The following is a 17,779-nucleotide window of genomic DNA, read 5'->3' on the forward strand; positions in this document are numbered from 1 at the left end:
GGAAAGTTTGGGGGGAGTTAGGAGGTCAGTTAGGGGGTCAGTCAGCCCTTCTCCTGTATCCACTTCCTGGTACCTGTCATTTCAAACGTCATTTGAAATGACATGTACCAGCGCACCCAGGATACTGTATAGGCGCTGTATAGTGCCTATACAGTAAAATGGATTGCGCTTCATGGACGCGCGTTGGACGCGGCTTGCATTTGCATGCCATTTAAAAACAGTATCGAGCGTTATGTGATCCAGACTGTGCGTGCAGCAAACGCGGGTGCACCCGGCACTAGCGCACCTCTTTCTACCGCACCTTACTGTATCGGCCCGTAAGTTTGTACCTGAGGCAATGGTTAATATGCTGATCATTGTTTCTACACACATTTTCTTGAAAGCCAGTCACAGATGTATTTAGTCCAATAAAAAGGTTATCACCAGTGACCCTTAATTTTACACATTTTTCACTCAATTTCTTTATAACATACACCATATAAAATATGTAATAGTTCTAAACAGCTCATAATTTGTTGTCACAATCAAAAATAATCTGTTTCCTAACAAAGACGTTTCTGTTCATGAAATGTAAAGTGCTTTCAAAATACCTTTCGAAGCAGCCACTCCTGTTCTCCACGGATGACTGTTTTTCCATCTTTGTAGTTACATTGCACAAGTTGCACTGGCCCTGGAAAAGCATGCAGACACAGCTCTATCTGAATGTTATGCCGAATCTCATGACGAACAGTGTATTCAAAATACTGAAAGACAACATTTATTTCATAAGATGGACAGCAAGTTATATATATCACAGGAGGTTAATGCATCCACTGATATGTAATAGGGAAAACAAACTACTTAGATGAAAAATGTGCATGATTCACTTGTCAAAAACTCAGGTTGAAAATTCAGTTATAATATTGTGCATGTGAAATGTAAAATCAGATTTATGTCCCCAGTTGCAAGAGAGTCTAGATCATATGGTTTATGCTTTCCAACTGGAGTTATGCCTTCAAACTAAATAAATAAATAAATAAAAATCAGATTTTATTTTTCGATCTTCGGCAAAGGCAATATAGTTTGCCTGTGGCAAAAGAAAAACTAGGACAGGCTTTCTGATTGGTTTACAGAAAAGTAAATCACTTTCCAAAGAATGAACAGTTAGCTTACAAGAAACAATTTGGGGTAGATTTTAATACCTAAGGCTTTGAAAATCTGCTCCTTTATGTATTTGACAACAGTTAATGTGATATTAGGTTTTGTGAGGACAGTCTCATGAAAAATATAGATTAAAACAAGGTTTTTTTGTTGGTGGTGGGAGAGGCTAATAACTAAAAACATACTATCAATGTTTCTTATGACAAGGTATGACGACCCCAAATGCATGGTAATCAGTTTTGACACTATAATCCATACGCATTCCCTCAAGAACAATTGTTTTCCAGTATAAACATCAAAGTTATCTATTTTACTAGAAATGAATAACTTTACTAGTGCTTATAAAAGACTTCTGTGTGTGTGGTAGGGTGTTCCTATTTTGTTTCTACCAATTTTTTCCCAAGAGCTGGAAAAGAAATGTACTCCAGAAAGCCCCTTACATCCAAACTGATATTTTTCGCTGATGGGAAGAATAAAGAGAACCCTTGTGGTTGAGGGAGTTTTTCCCTACTCATTCTGTTCTATAGGGGTGAGCGCAGCTTGTTCTGAAGAGAATCTGCCATTTAAACCCACATTTTATATTAGATTCAGTTTGGAACTGAAACTAGTTAGCTAATAAAGAGCCCGATATAATAAGGTATGCTCAAGCAGAGCACACATTTTTACCTGCAGTTGTGCATACAATTTTTGTGCACAACTTGTACTCCCGAGTACAAGGAGTTTTGAACAGACAACAATGTGCATACAGGCTAACACCCTTACACAGAAATCCTGTGCTAAGGAAGGTATTAGCTTCTACTCCCCAATTCAGAGAGGTGCACAGCTTAATTCATGAGGGAGGAGGAATAGCCTAGTGGTTAGAGCAGTGAACTATGAAGCAGGAGACCAGGGTTTGAGTCCTGCTGTTGCTCCTTGTGACCTTGGGCAAGTCACTTTACCCTCTATTGCCTCAGGTACAAACTTAGATTGTAAGCCCTCTGGGGATAGAGAAATACCTACAGTACCTGAATGTAAACCGGTGTGATATCTCGATTGAGATCGAATGTCAGTCTATGGGCGAAAGCTGGAGTTCTGGTGCCAGTACCTGTAACTATGATTTTAAGACCCATGTGTGGTTCCTGGTGGCACACATTATAAAATCCAATGGCCGCACGTGCATATGCGAGCGGCCTGCAAATCACGTGCGTTGGGGGGAAGGGGATTTTACAAAGCTACAAAAAGTGACGCAAGTAGGGCTTCTCCAGTTCCCTATACTCCTATCTAACCTTCCTACCTTTTCCCCCTCCTTCCCGATCCCAGACCCCCTACCTAATATTAATGTTTTTTGTTTTGTTTTCATACTAATGGTGCTGTCCTGGCCCACCAGACCATGCCCCCTGGCCCATCCCATTGCAGAGGCCCGGCACTTCGGCATGTAACGAGGTTTACACGCGTGGCTGGGGCCTTCAAAAAATGCACACAGCACGCGCAAGGCCCGGCCACGCACATAACCCCCATTTTTATGAGCGTGGCCCTTTCAAAATCGGGGCATAAGCTTTTTCTTTGTACACTTTTCATCATTATTATCATCATTGCTTATTTATTTCATACTCTTCCAATGGGTGAAATTAGAGCATGCGACAGAATAGCTTTTAAAGAGTGAGGAGAGATCAGAGGAAGAAAGTCGGGGAGAGGAGAGTAGGGGGTAGATGGGCAAGGGCAGATCAGCACAATGAGGTGGAACACTAAATCAATTCAAACTTACATGCAATACAGGGCTCAGGTCAAGAAAAGTTATATTCAATAAGGTACTAAATCAAAAAGAAATACAAAACATATGGAACTAAATCACCGATTATAGTTTTTTCCTGAATGTCAAGAGATACAGAATAAGTCTGATGTCCAGTCTCAGGGAGTTCCAAAGGGACAGGACTGAACCAATGAAGGTCCTCTTCCTCATGCTGATGAGCTGCATTTCATTGAGGTCAGGCACAATTGGGCAAATGTTTGGCAGCATGCAGAGTGGGCAAGCCAGTGTCTACAGGGAGAATCGGTTGGCCAGACAGAACAGTATGTAACAGGCATCTAGTTATGTTACTATTATGGCCTGGATAAACCCTTAGTAAGTACAGTAAAGGTTAGTGAATGGGGAGAGGTTACCATTCACATGTAGCCCCTCCCATTGAGGATGCTGGAATTGCTGTCCTCCTGCAAAGGTTTTTTTAAGCAGCCCTCTCCAGAGAGTTGAGAGGCAGTCTCTTATGGTTTGCTAGCAATTAGGTGGTAGAGAGGAGTTTTGCCTGTGTTAACTTTTCATGTCCAGTGAGAGGATCCACGCAAATTCCACCTGGGGAGACTGACCAGGGTTAGGAAGGTATTTCCTTTCCAGTCTATTCATTGGCTGTTTGGGATTTTCCCTCTGGGTTGTTTTTACAATTTGATTGGTAGGATCCTTATGAGAGCCTGTGCACCATCTGGGTTCAATGCACGGGGAACCCTGCGACTGGGGCTGCTCAGGTTAGGGAAAACTTTCCCTCCATACACTTGACAAGGACAATGGTGGTAGTGTCCTACTGCAAGGAGGAATTTCAGTGTTAAATCTTTTTAATTTCAAAAGAAGTTACGTTTTGAGACCCAGGAGGAAGGTTTTGGCCACTCCTTCCTTCCTGCATTGGGGCAGGGTGAATTGCCTGTTCCCAGGGGATTCTGCCCACCTAGGATTCAGAGAGAATCAGAGAAGTATCAGATGATCATCCAATTGTAAGTAAGAGCAATTTAAAGATCATTGAGGACACCCATCTGGCATCTTCACTCTCTGGAGAGAAAGAGGATTTGACTCTCTGTGCAAAGGAGTGTTAACCATTTTTACCGGGAGTTGGAAGGGATTTTCCACCCAGCTAAAGGATACCCTGCCCATGTGGGAACTCTACTTTTTCAAAGCCTTGATGAGCAGAAGTTTCTGTGGCCCTGGTTTAGAGATTCTTGCACAGATAGAGGGGAAAGACTGTAAGGGAAAATAGAGACATTGTGGCATAGAGGTTTGTGTTATTGCTACCATTCTACCAATTGGTTTGCCCATCAGTAAAGACTTTTTGTTTGAACACTGTGTGACCCCATAGAAAAAGAATCCACACTCTGGGGAAGGAGACTGAAGGAAAAGCCAGCCATGATTTCAGCCCCAAAGAGATAAATAAGTTTATGGCCCTTTTGGAGTGCAGCCTGCCTCCCGGGATGGGGTTACAGGTACAATGCCTTTAAAGTTTTAAAAAGGTAAGGACCAGTACCAAGATCAAATAGAGACCGTTAACCAGTGCAGAGGGCTTGAAAGGTGAGATGACTGGCTCAAATTTACTAAAACTGAATAGACTCTATGCTCCAGCATTTTGAATGAGCTGCAGAGACCGCGTGTGAGCTGTTTTGGAAGGCCAATGTAAAGAGAACTGCAGTAGTCTAGCCAGGTAATTACATAGACTTGGATGGTGGCGGCATAATCAGGAGCACCCAAGAGTGTATGGAGCTGTCAAAACTGGAAGAAGGCAGCTGTAGTAACAGAACATATCTGAGTTTCCATAGTGAGCTTGAGTCTAGGATGCAACTTAGACTGCAGACTTGAAGGCTATGTGTATCAAGGATACTTCCAGGACTATTCTACGGTAGATAGAGGAATGGGCTGGTTTTCCAATTCAAAGCACTTGTCTGTTGGGGATTAAGCTTCAATTTGTTGTGGTGTAACCAGTCTGCAATTCTCATCAGGTGGGAGTTTAAAATTTGGAGGGCTAGATCAGGGTCTGCACCCTGAGGCAGAGGACCAGAATATCATCAGCATAGATGTGGAAGGGGATTTGACAGTCCCCAATTAGTTGCCAAGTAGGGCCAGATAAATGTTAAAGAGTGTGGGGAAAACAGAGCTTTGAGGTACATCACAAGAGGATATGTGGATGGGAGGAGGCCTGGCCTACGGAGATGATCTGAGTGCGGTCATGAAGCAAAGAAACCAGGTAAGCACTGAGCCAGAAAAACCTAGGTCTAACAGGCAGGTTATGAGGAATTGCTGGTCAACTGTCAAATGCTGCAGTAGCACTAGGACAGCTTATTAACCTTGGTCTAGGTATAGACCCAAGTCATCTACTAGACAAGATAGAGCTGTTTCAGTGCTGTGATATGGCCGAAAGCCAGATTGTTGGGGTCTAAGTGGTTCGTGGTATGAAGGAGCTCGGTCAGCTGTCATAGGACTGCTTTTTCAATAAATTTACTGAGAAAAGGACATTTGGAGGCTGGTCAGTAGTTGCTGAGTTCTTCTGGGTCAAGGTTTGGTTTCTTCACAGTGGGTCTTACTACTGCCTGCTTAAGGAGTTTGGGGAGGTGGCCTATCAGTGAAGCATTTTAGGATGTCCTGCATGTGAATGAGAAGTTCAGATTTGGCCTGCTTGATGAGCCAGGAAGGACATGGTCTTCAAGGCAGGCACTAGGTTTGAGATCTGCGAAGATGGAGTTCACTTCATCAAGGGATAAGGGGTGGGAGGAGGAGAGGGCGAGGGCATCACTGCTCTCTACATTAATGGTGGGGGTGAAAGGGAAATAGAACCTAAGGTTACTAAGAGCCAAGAGAAACAGATAAGTATGAGAAAAAAGAAGTGTGAAGCTTGCTGGGCAGACTGGATGGACCGATTGGTCTTCTTCTGCCGTCATTTCTATGTTTCTATGAGTAGTCAGGTCTAGTTTAAGTAATGTCAGAATGACCTTGATGGTAGTGTTGAGTTCCGCTCTAAGATTTGCAATTTTGTTGCCAAAGAATTCCACTAGCTTGTTGCAGTAGGTATCCATACGGAGGGAAGGAGATATGGTTGCATTAACTGTGCGTAAAGTTCTCTAGGTGAGTTTGATGCTTGGGAGATTGGTTTGAAATAGAGGGGTCTCTTTTCTCTAAGATTGCTTTGCAGTAGGTTGTCTGATGTCTTCTACAGATGACTACTGACTTGAGAGTTAGATTTCCACCAGCCTTGTTCTAGTCTTCTAAACATTTCAGTTCCTTTAGCAGCAGGGTGTTAGCAGGGGAGTGAGTCTGGGGTTCTTAATGGTTGTGATCCTTGCTGGGGCGAGTGCATTCAAGGCTTTCTTGAGGTCAGAGTTCAAAGAATCAACAAGGTTGGTGATGAAAGTAGCTCCTTCAGATGTCGCTGAGGTTGCGACGTCATTCAGCAGGGTTTGTGCACATTTTAACATAAGAACATAAGAAATTGCGTTGCTGGGTCAGACCAAGGGTCCATCAAGCCCAGCATCCTGTTTCGAACAGAGGCCAAACCAGGCCACAAGAACCTGGCAATTACCCAAACACTAAGAAGATCCCATGCTACTGATGCAATTAATAGCAGTGGCTATTCCCTAAGTAAACTTGATTAATAGCCGTTAATGGACTTCTCCTCCAAGAACCTATCCAAACCTTTTTTGAACCCATCTACACTAACTGCACTAACCACATCCTCTGGCAACAAATTCCAGAGCTTTATTGTGCATTGAGTGAAAAATAATTTTCTCCGATTAGTCTTAAATGTGCTACTTGCTAACTTCATGGAATGCCCCCTAGTAATTCTATTATTCGAAAAAGTGTAAATAACCTAGTCACATCTACTCGTTCAAGACCTCTCATGATCTTAAAGACCTCTATCATATCCCCCCTCAGCCGTCTCTTCTGCAAGCTGAACAGCCCTAACCTCTTCAGCCTTTCCTCATAGGGGAGCTGTTCTATCCCCTTTATCATTTTGGTTGCCCTTCTCTGTACCTTCTCCATTGCAACTATATCTTTTTTGAGATGCGGCGACCAGAATTGTACACAGTATTCAAGGTGCGGTCTCACCATGGAGTGATATAGAGGCATTATGACATTTTCCGTTCTATTAGCCATTCCCTTCCTAATAATTCATAACATTCTGTTTGCTTTTTTGACTGCTGCAGCACACTGAACCGACGATTTTAAAGTATTATCCACTATGATGCCTAGATCTTTTTCCTGGGTGGTAGCTCCTAATATGGAACCTAATATTGTGTAACTACAGCAAGGGTTATTTTTCCCTGTATGCAACACCTTGCACTTGTCACATTAAATTTCATCTGCCATTTGGATGCCCAATCTTCCAATCTTGCAAGGTCCTCCTGTTATGTATCACAGTCTGCTTGTGATTTAACTACTCTGAATAATTTTGTATCATCCGCAAATTTGATAACCTCATTCATCGTATTCCTTTCCAGATTATTTATATATATATATATATATATATATATATATATATATATATATATATATATATATATTGAAAAGCACCGATCCAAGTACAGATCCCTGAGGCACTCCACTGTTTATCCTTTTCCACTGAGAAAATTGACCATTTAATCATACTCTCTGTTTCCTATCTTTTAACCAGTTTGTAATTCACTAAAGGACATCGTCTCCTATCCCATGACTTTTTAGTTTTTGTAGAAGCCTCTGATGAGGGACTTTGTCAAACGCCTTCTGAAAATCCAAATACACTACATCTACTGGTTCACCTTTATCCACATGTTTATTAACCCCTTCAAAAAGATGAAGCAGATTTGTTAGACAAGACTTCCCTTGGGTAAATCCAAGTTGACTGTGTTCCATTAAATCATGTCTTTCTATATGCTCTACGATTTTGATCTTCAGAATAGTTTCCACTATTTTTCCCAGCACTGAAGTCAGGCTCACTGGTCTATATTTACCCAGATCGCCCCTGGAGCCTTTTTTAAATATTGGGGTTACATTGGCCACCCTCCAGTCTTCAGGAACAATGGATGATTTTAATGATAGGTTACAAATTTTAACTAATAGATCAGAAATTTCATTTCTGAGTTCCTTCAGTATCCTCGGATGCATACCATCTGGTCCAGGTGATTTGCTACTCTTTAGTTTGTCAATCTGGCCTACTACATCTTCCAGGTTCACAGTGATTTCGTTCAGTTTGTCTGACTCATCACCCCTGAAAACCATCTCCGGAACTGGTATCTCCCCAACATCCTCATTAGTAAACACGGAAGCAAAGAATTCATTTAGTCTTTCTGCAATGGTCTTATCTTCCCTAAGAGCCCCTTTAACCCCTTGGTCATCTAATGGTCCAACCGACTCCCTCACAGGTTTCTTGCTTTGGATGTATTTTAAAAAGTTTTTATTATGAGTTTTTGCCTCTATGGCCATTTTACTCTTAATGCATTAATATGCTGGATCAGGAGTTACAAAAAATTAGCTTCTGAGTTAAAAAAAACAAACCAAAAAACAAAAAACCAGGCTTTTAAAAATTGCTATGAGAAAAGGGACTGCTGTAATTCGACTATTAGGAATGTAGATAGCTGGGTGGCTGATGGGTGTGAGGATAGCCTGGTAACATGTCTACCTGGTACGAAGGTGGTGGACTTCACGTGTCACCCAGATAGGATTTTAGACAGTGCTGGGGAGGAGCTGGCTATCGTGGTACATGTGGGCACCAATGACATAGGAAAATGTAGGAGGGAGGTTCTGGAAGCCAAATTTAGTCTCTTAGGTAGAAAGCTGAAAACCAGAACCTCCAGGGTAGCATTCTCTGAAATGCTCCCTGTTCCACACGCAGGTCCCCAGAGGCAGGCAGAGCTCTGGAGTCTCAATGCATGGATGAGACAATGGTGCAAGGAAGAGGGATTCAGTTTTGTAAGGAAATGGGGAACCTTTTGGGGAAGGGGGGAGTCTTTTCCGAAGGGATGGAATCCACCTTAATCAGAGTGGAACCAGACTGTTGGCACTAACCTTTAAAAAGGAGATAGAGCAACTTTTAAACTAGAACAAAGAGGAAAACTGCATGGTTCAGAGGGAGGGATTTTCAAAAGATACCAATGAAGCATTAGAGTTAGGGCATCCCGTCCAATAATAAGAAAAGTAGTCCTTGTGCCTATAAGTAAAGAATCACCTGAACTAAAAGATTCCAAATTATCCCTGACAACTGAAAAGCAGAATGTTAATACAAACAAAACACACTTTGAAATGTTTGTATACTAATGCCAGAAGTCTAAGAAGTAAAATGGGAGAGTTAGAGTGTATAGCAGTGAATGATGACAGACTTAAATGGCATTTCAGAGACATGGTGAAAAGAGGATAACCAATGGGATAGTGCTGTTCCAGGGTACAAATTATATCGCAAGGAGAGGGAGAAGCAACTTAGTGGCAGGGTGGCTCTTTATGTCTGGGTGGCATAGAGTCCAACAGGATAAAGATCCTGCAAGAGACTAAATGCACAATTGAATCTTTTGTGTGTTGAGAATGCCCAATCTTCTAGTCTCGCAAAGTCCTCCAGCAATTTATCACAATCCGCTTGTGATTTAACTACTATGAATAATTTTGTATCATCTGCAAATTTGATAACCTCACTCATCGTATTCCTTTCCAGATCATTTATAAAAATATTGATAAGCACCGGTCCAAGTATGGATCCCTGAGGCACTCTACTGTTTACCCTTTTCCACTGAGAAAATTGACCATTTAATCCTACTCTCTATATGCTGTCTTTTAACCAGTTTGTAATCCACGAAAGGATATCGCCTCCTATCCCATGACTTTTTAGAAGCCTTTCATGAGGGACTTTGTCAAATGTCTTCTGAAAACCCAAATACACTATATCTACTGGTTCACCTTTATCCACATGTTTATTAACCCCTTCAAAAAAATGAAACAGATTTGTGAGGCAAGACTTCCCTTGAGTAAATCCATGTTGACTATGTTCCATTAAACCATGTCTTTCTATATGCTCTGTGATTTTGATCTTTAGAATGGTTTCCCGGTACTGAAGTCAGGCTCACTGGTCTATACTTTCCCAGATCACTCCTGGAGCCCTTTTTAAATATTGGCCACCCTCCAGTCTCCAGGTATTTGTGACTTGGTTGGCTACTGTGGGGCACAGGAAACTGGCTTAATGGACTTTTGGTCTGACCCAGTATGGAATATATGTTCTTATGTAATGACCTTATATGGGCTATGGCCCAAGGAACCAGGTCCCGTGCTGTCGCCATGAGGGCAAATGGAAGTCCCATGCTCTCGGTGAGTTTTGACCTTGAAAGGCCCTGTACTCCTTGAATCAACTTGGATACTCTGTTGGAAGATAGCATGACTCTTCTCTTTCTTTGTATTAAAATGGGCTCCTAGAAATTCTAGCATCTGAATCGGTTCCAGATTGCTCTTGGCAAATTTTATTACCCAACCTAGATGCTGTAAGAGCTGGATACTTTCTCTGAGAGCTTGTCTCTTTTCTGGACCCTCAAAAAACTGGGTCTTGGCTTTCCTAGTTTGCTACAGGGTGTATTTATCTGCACATAACCCTTGAAATATCCTGTAGCATTGGTGTCTTGGTCCACTCAAGCATGTTGTGGGTTTCTCTTCAGACAGCCACTGGAGTCTGGATTCACTTAGGTCCTTAATGAGCTTTTCCAGCTCCTCGCTACACAATAGGCAACCTCTGAAGGACAACTTTCCTAGGCAGGCTTCAGATACTATATCTGCCACCCAATTCTGGAGCCACAGCAGCCTTCTTGCTGCCACCTTTAAGGCCATAGTCCAAGATGTCATCCTAATGAGATCATAGAGGGAATTCTCTAAGAATGCTATCGCATACTCTATTCTAGCTGTCTCTTCTGATTCCAGGAGCTGCTAAAACCTAGCATACCACTTATCGGGCCACACAACCTTCACAAATGGTAACCTGCAAAGCTAGCACATAGTGGAGAAAACCTGTTTAAGGATGGACTCAGTTTTCCTATCCTAAGCATTCCTTAAAAAAGGTCCACTTCCAACTGGTATCATCTTGCAGGTGACCACCAAAACGAAGGCGCCTACTTGGGAACTCTCAGGAGTGCTTCCCATTTCTTTACTGGAAATGGATAGATTCTATTCATGAGTCTTCTGCCCTTCAGACCTCCCTGGGGCATGTCCCACTCTACTAACACCACTGCTGTCAAGGCAGGATGTAAAGGGAAGGACTTAATGGCCTACAGATTCCCTATAGTATAGGATCCCCTTCCATCTGATCATCCCCCTGCATATTTGAAATTTTAAGAGAGGACATTACATTTGTGAGGAAGGCCCACAATTCTTTCTGTGGAAAATGAGCATCATTGCTGACTCCTGCTCTGAGTATTCCCTCTCTTCCAGGGGTTCTGATCTCTGGGGATTTCAGTCTAGATCTGACACATAATCTTTTCTGGACTCCTAACCACTTGTCTGGGATGTAGAGCCTGAGTCACTCAATACTGTTCTGTCCCATTTCGGGGAAGGGTTCCTTTTCTCGTGACCTTAGAGGGCAAAGGCAGGGGAGAAAAAGGGGTCCAATGTCAGCCTTTGAATAGCAGAGGCAGCCAGGTACATGAGATGGTCAAATTCTGGTGGAACTGTTTCCATGGCCCCTGCTACAGTAGCCTCCAGAGGAGGTTGAAGAGTTTTTAAGCCCTGTCATGTTATCCTGCTTTGGAAGCTTCAGCTAGCAGCTTTCCTGACACCAGGCCACATAGGGTATGGAGATCCTCTAGATCTGAGAGGTCACCTCCTCCTGCTTGTACTGGATCCACCAGGAGGCACCCTATGTGCTCCTTCACTCCCTGGACAGGAGACACTAGGCCATCCTGCAGGTCTTGTTTCACCTATTGGTCACATACCAAAAAAATTCTCTGTATTTGACTATGGAAATATTTTTTCCTGCTTTTTCTGTTTTATGTAAACCGGTATGATTTGCATTTTAATGTAAGAATGTCGGTATATAAAAATAATAAATAAATAAATAAATAAATAAATAAATAAATAAATAAATAAATACCAGGCACAGGGAGCCTGCCACTCTAGGCACCTTCTTGGTGTCAGATGATGCACCTACTTCCTCTCATCATTGCCTTTGCTTCTCTTCTTTTTTTTACTTTTTTGAATCAAACATCGGGGACTCCTAACCGCTGCTTGTAGTACGTACTACCGAAACCCTGGCATCTCACAGATAAGTGACCCATCTCGCAATCTGCTTCGAGCCTCACCATTTCCCAACTTCTTCTGCTGCAGGTACTATTGCTCTGCCACGGCTGCAATCTAAACAGCTATGTTGCTCAGCCAATAGGCTTTCCTCTCCTCTCTCTTAGTTTGGAACCTCGAGGGAACCAATGAAGAAAATGAAAAGAAAAAAAAAAAAAAAAAAAGAGATACTCACCCTTGTAGGGATTGAGCAAAGCCAACTGGGAGGTTATCTACACAGAGCACAAGAATTCTCATTTCCTCCTCTCCCCCCCCCCCCCCCCCGCTTTATGCAGGTTCCAAACCAGAGCAGAGAGAAGAAAAATAAAGGGGGAGAGAGAGATTGCAAGGGCAACTTGAGGTGGAGGGGGGAAAAGGAGAAGACACAGCCCTACTACCTACCCCTGATTCCAGAGTACTCACCAGACTCCTTAGGGTACTGCAAAGGAACCTGAAGGGGCTCTACAGAGATAAATAAGTTTGCTTCCCAGAAGCAGGCTTCTATTGGTGGGGGAGGGGGGAAGCAGACCCCCAAAAGGACTGTCATCCCTTGAGCAAAGAACTTAAACAGGCCAAGGTCAAGTCAAGACTGGAAGTTTAAACATCTAACTATAGCGACTACTACAGAAAAACTATTTAATTTAATTTATTTATTTAACACTTTTCTATACCGACCTTCATGGTTGGGACCATATCAGATCGGTTTACATCGAAAGGGGGAACTGTAACAAAAACCGTAGGTAACAGGAAGAACAAAGTTACATTCAACAAGGGAGGTACTGGGATTGGGCCAAGATCACATCTCCCCTTATAAGCCCAGCAAAGGTCATACAAGAGGTATGTCCTCTGTCTCCATCAACTGTGAAGGAGGGGGAAATCTCATATATAACAACTTGTCTAGCAGGAAGATAAGGAAAAACATCCCATGTACTAAAAAAAACCCAAAAAAAACCAACCCATAAATATTTTTCATGTAATTCATTATATGGCATTATGACAGTGTGTCATATTTTCATAGTATGGCTATTGAAAATAAGGCCATTGGTGCTTTATAAATGAGTGTTTAATAACAATCCTCATGGAAAGGGTGGTGGATGCCTGGATTGCCCTCCCAGAAGAGGTGGTGAAGACGAGAACAGTTAATGAATTAAAAAGGGCATGGGACAAACACTGCATATCCCTAAAAACCTAAAGAAAGGGATGGCATAACATTTCTGCATAGGGGTAACTTGCATGGAACGGCAGTTACTACCCTTAACAGAACGCATGGGGGTAACCTGCACAGAGCAGCAGTAACTGTTCATGAAGGTTAGTAACTACTGCTCCGTGCAGGTTACCCTATCAGAACACACAAGGGTAACCTGCATGAAATGACAGTTACTACCATAAGCAAATTGCTGGGCAGACTAAATAGACCATTTAGTCTATCTGCCATCATTACTGTGTTACTATGTAAGAAAGATTTTCAATAGCATTTGATATAAAAAATTTTAAAAAGGGATAATCACTGTTGCATATCTGAGAAAGATATGATTTACAGGAAACTATTTCATTCACATTATATGCATAAAATAGTATAGTATTACATAAATAAATTTACCTGGTTTCCACCAAGTCCATGACACGTATACATAATTAAGGATTTATCACCATGGTTCGTATCTCCAGAGTCCAAACACAAAGTTCTACCTGTATTTTTTAACTAAAAACAAATATATAATAAACAAATATCAAAATTTGATACTTTTTGTTTGCTGCACACTTTAAGAAATCATTGCTTTAAAAAAAATGTATTTAGAACATGCTTGGCTGATTCTGTTGAATTTCAGATTCCAGGAGTTTTAGACATAGAAGGAAGATGGGAGCTTTGCTTGTATTTGTATAAAATGGGAGACATATCTTAGGTCACAGGATGGCTATTATCCATGTAAATTTAGAACTATTTTCTATTTAAAAAAAAAAATATATATATAAAATGATATATTATTATTATATATATATACATATATATATAAATATACTACGTTCCCCAAAGCTTGAAGTATGGTATAAAAGTGGGTTACTTTATTCCACTGTACGTCCACTACAAATATTGCAAAATTCTGCTGCAAGGCACAAGTAGAAAAGAACATATCACCCCAGTTTTAATGGAATTACATTGGTTGCCAATTGAGCAGAGAGTACAATTTAAAGCATTAAGTATTCTGCGTAAGGCAATTCACGGTGAGAAAGTAGAATGGCTGAATGCAGCACTATGGTTACATACATCGCAAAAAAATTTAAGATCTGCCAACAAAGGCCTGTTATCCATTCCATCTTTGGTATCGGCAAGACTATCATCCGTAAGAGAGAGAGAGCTATCACTAGCAGGGCCCAAAATTTGGAATAAACTTCCAACAGAGTTAAGATTAGAAAGAAATGTGGTAAAATTTAAGAAAAAAATCAAAACATGGCTATACCAACAAGCTTTTGATGAAGGCGAAAACAGGGCATAATAGGTATAATGTGGAATAACAACTGTTCTCTGGCAAGTAGCGAAAGCATGAAAAATGGATCATACTTTGATTGAAAGACATGCAATTGTCAATGTCATGATTGTCCGTACGTTTGATATGTTTAGGGATTATAATGCAAATAGTAACCAATTTTAATAATGCAATAGTGATGTTGTTGTATACTGTGTTTTATTTGATGTATTTTTATTTCAATAATTGTCAACTAATGCAAACCGATATGACGGTCTCCACCAAATACCGGTATAAAAAAAGTTTTTAAATAAATAACAATTTTAAAAACTCACAAAATTACAAAAAGTAATACACATAGGAAAAGTAATTTTTAAAAGGGATGTCTGTGGGTAAAAGCAATGTTTTACATGCAGAAATGGTCTTTTAAAAAATGTCCCACCTGATATACAGGTAAACAAGCATTTATGGCAAGTTTACTTAGACTGAGCGAAGGATTTCTTGTGAATGGAGATTGGGAGGGTTTTGGGATTTGGACTTTGGGCTCATACTTATGGATTTTCAAAAAGAATATATGTAAATTTTCATGGAAAATGTATGTAGTCATTTTATCAGGAGTAACTTGTGTGGGTAGATTTGGTGGAATAATTTTAAAAGTGGATTTATGCTCATAAGTCTGTTTTGAAAATTAACGTAATTTACGCACATATTTGCTGGCTAATTAATGCATAATGTTACAAAATTACCCTCTAAAGTCATAATAGTAATATAACTAGTGTAAAGTTCTCTATGGGTTCCTACTATGAGTATTGTCCCATTGTATGAAGGGGAACAAAAGTAGTAGTATTATGGGTTTTAGCTCCCCCTGTGGGAGACTGAAATGTTGGAGTCTCAGACTATAAAACCCAGTGCCACCTTTTTAGTGTATGGACTCTAGTTATCCCTTTTAGAGGTAGCATTTCCATATGTTGACAGGGTTTTTTTGTTTTGTTTTCTAGGGAAGGACCCTTGGGCCTCTAAGAATGAGGCGAGGCTTGGGTATGGAAAACTAGAAAGAGAGCCTTTGCCTATTTTTAAGATGACTTTTTGGAACCCCTTTAGTGTTAGAGAAGAAAGTACATTATTCTGACTTTTTCTCTCTCTCGCTCTCTTTTAAGTTCCCCTTTTACAAGTTTAGTTTTACAAATGCCTGAGTACCCTAGAATCCAGGGACTCAGTGTATGCCATCTAAAGGGAGCAGTGTCTCTCATCCAGAGAGAACCAATGGACTAGGGGTGTGCATTTGTTTCCTATGTATTGGTAATCCGCAACGTATAGGGCCATATTCGTTGTATTCGTGGGGAAGCAAAACATATCGCAATTCCCCACGAATACAACGAATCTTTGCCGAATTATTCGGCCACCTAAAGGAGCAAAGTTAAACAAACCCCCCACCCGCCTGACCCCCCCAAGTCTTACCAAAATTCCCTGATGGTCCAGCGGGTGGTCCGGGAGCCATCTCCTACACTCACACCCTCAGCTGCCAGTATTCAAAATGGTGCCGATAGCCTTTGCCCTTACTATGTCACAGAGGCTACCGGTGCCATTGGTTGGCCCTTGTCACATGGTAGGAGCAATGGATGGCCGGCGCCTCCGAATATTATCATATTCGGAGGAAGAAATTCCTCCAATTAATACTTATCTCAAAAATCCCCAGTTCTTGCAAATTTAACTAATTTTTTTTTAGAAGATTCAAATTTGGATGTCATACACAGGAATACACTGATTGTATCATTTATAAGAACTCAAGATATAAAGTGTAATGAAAATATATTTTAAGAAGTTTCCAACGATGTTTCATGGGCAAGTGGTTAAAATGTATTTATTTATTTATTTATTTTTGGTTTTTATATACCGAACTTCCTGCATTAGATACAAATCAAACCGGTTTACAAAGAACGTAAAACTTGCCTGTAGGCTATACATTGAACCTTGAACATTAACCTTTAAAGAACCTGGAACAACAACTTGAATTATGAAACAATACAGTCACAATAAGCAATTGATTCCATTAAATTGGTCTTAGATACTATTAGGTTGAAGCAGAAGATATGAAGTGAAAAAGATAGGAGAAAAAAGGGAGGAGAAAGGCAGAATAATACCAAAGGGTAATAGGAGGGCTCTTCAAGGGAAATGAATTAGAGAAAAAAGAAAAGTAAAATATGAAAGCAGAAATAAAACAAGCCTATCTTAAAATGTACCCAGATTTAGCACCGATTACTAGAACAAGATGAAGAGAATTTCTGGCCTTGCGGCAGCAGATTATTTCATTAGGGTTTACTTTCTTTTTACGTTATCCATGAAGATGTGAAAATAAGAAGGGAGAACACACATATGTTTTCTATCAAATAGACCAGATACAACAGTTTGTGGAAGCTCCGCAACCTACTGCCTTATCAACATTGCCTATTGCAGAATCATCTCCTTTAAATGTTTTACCAACCAGTGAGTAGCTAAAGTAGGGCATATAGAATACTTCCAGTTGATTATGTAAAGCTTTCTATGTTGATTAGCAAAATTTATCTCCATATTTGTCTTTAGTCTCCTTAATTCAGCCTTTTTTCCAATTCAATTATTAGCCAAATGTTTTTGTTTTCAGATATACAATGTTTAAGAAGAATTCTTAAATATTTTATTTTTTTCTAATTATTAACAGTTCTGAATTTTTCTTGTATATGTGAAATGAAAATAATAAATAATGAGGAAAAAAAAAAAAGAGAATACATCAGCTGTAAAGACTATTTCACCAACTGTATCTTATCAGTAAAGAGAAACATTGGAAACCACCAAAAACTCTTAAGTGTCTCATTGAGTTGTGACTTTAATGATTATCAATGCTGAGATTACTACTACTGAATGCAATGAATTGGGACGTATTCTAAGCAGTGTGAAGGGCCTTAAAAGTAAAATCCCCCCCCCCCCCCCCAATTCATGAAATCCTAGAAAATACATTTAATGGCATAACAGTGTTCCACCTTTAAAAGAAATGTGAGATATAACCTCTAGAACTGTTATCTAGGTTCAACCATCACAGGGTTTACACAAAAATAAAAGATAAATGGGACCAGCAACAGACATGCTGCCCCCTATTAGTGTCAACTGAATCTTCCACACTTTACAATGGTGGCTGGAATTT

At 40.6% G+C, this 17,779-nt stretch overlaps 1 protein-coding gene across 13 annotated transcripts in view; it reads right to left on the reverse strand.

The window, feature by feature from the left end:
* Positions 1-17,779, reverse strand: part of GALNT3 (polypeptide N-acetylgalactosaminyltransferase 3) — a 296,872-nt gene that overhangs the window by 37,534 nt on the left and 241,559 nt on the right. For 11 of the 13 annotated variants that reach the window (XM_029605654.1, XM_029605651.1, XM_029605645.1 and 8 more), the window contains 2 exons: positions 13,740-13,841; positions 591-743 (listed from right to left, as the gene is read on the reverse strand). In XM_029605654.1, the coding sequence (XP_029461514.1) occupies positions 591-743; positions 13,740-13,841 (255 nt within the window). The remainder of the gene's footprint in view (positions 1-590; positions 744-13,739; positions 13,842-17,779) is intronic. The other 2 variants (XM_029605656.1, XM_029605655.1) reach the window with 2 other exon arrangements.

The sequence above is a fragment of the Rhinatrema bivittatum genome, chromosome 6 (genome assembly GCF_901001135.1).
Source record: "Rhinatrema bivittatum chromosome 6, aRhiBiv1.1, whole genome shotgun sequence".
NCBI classification, from domain to species: domain Eukaryota; kingdom Metazoa; phylum Chordata; class Amphibia; order Gymnophiona; family Rhinatrematidae; genus Rhinatrema; species Rhinatrema bivittatum.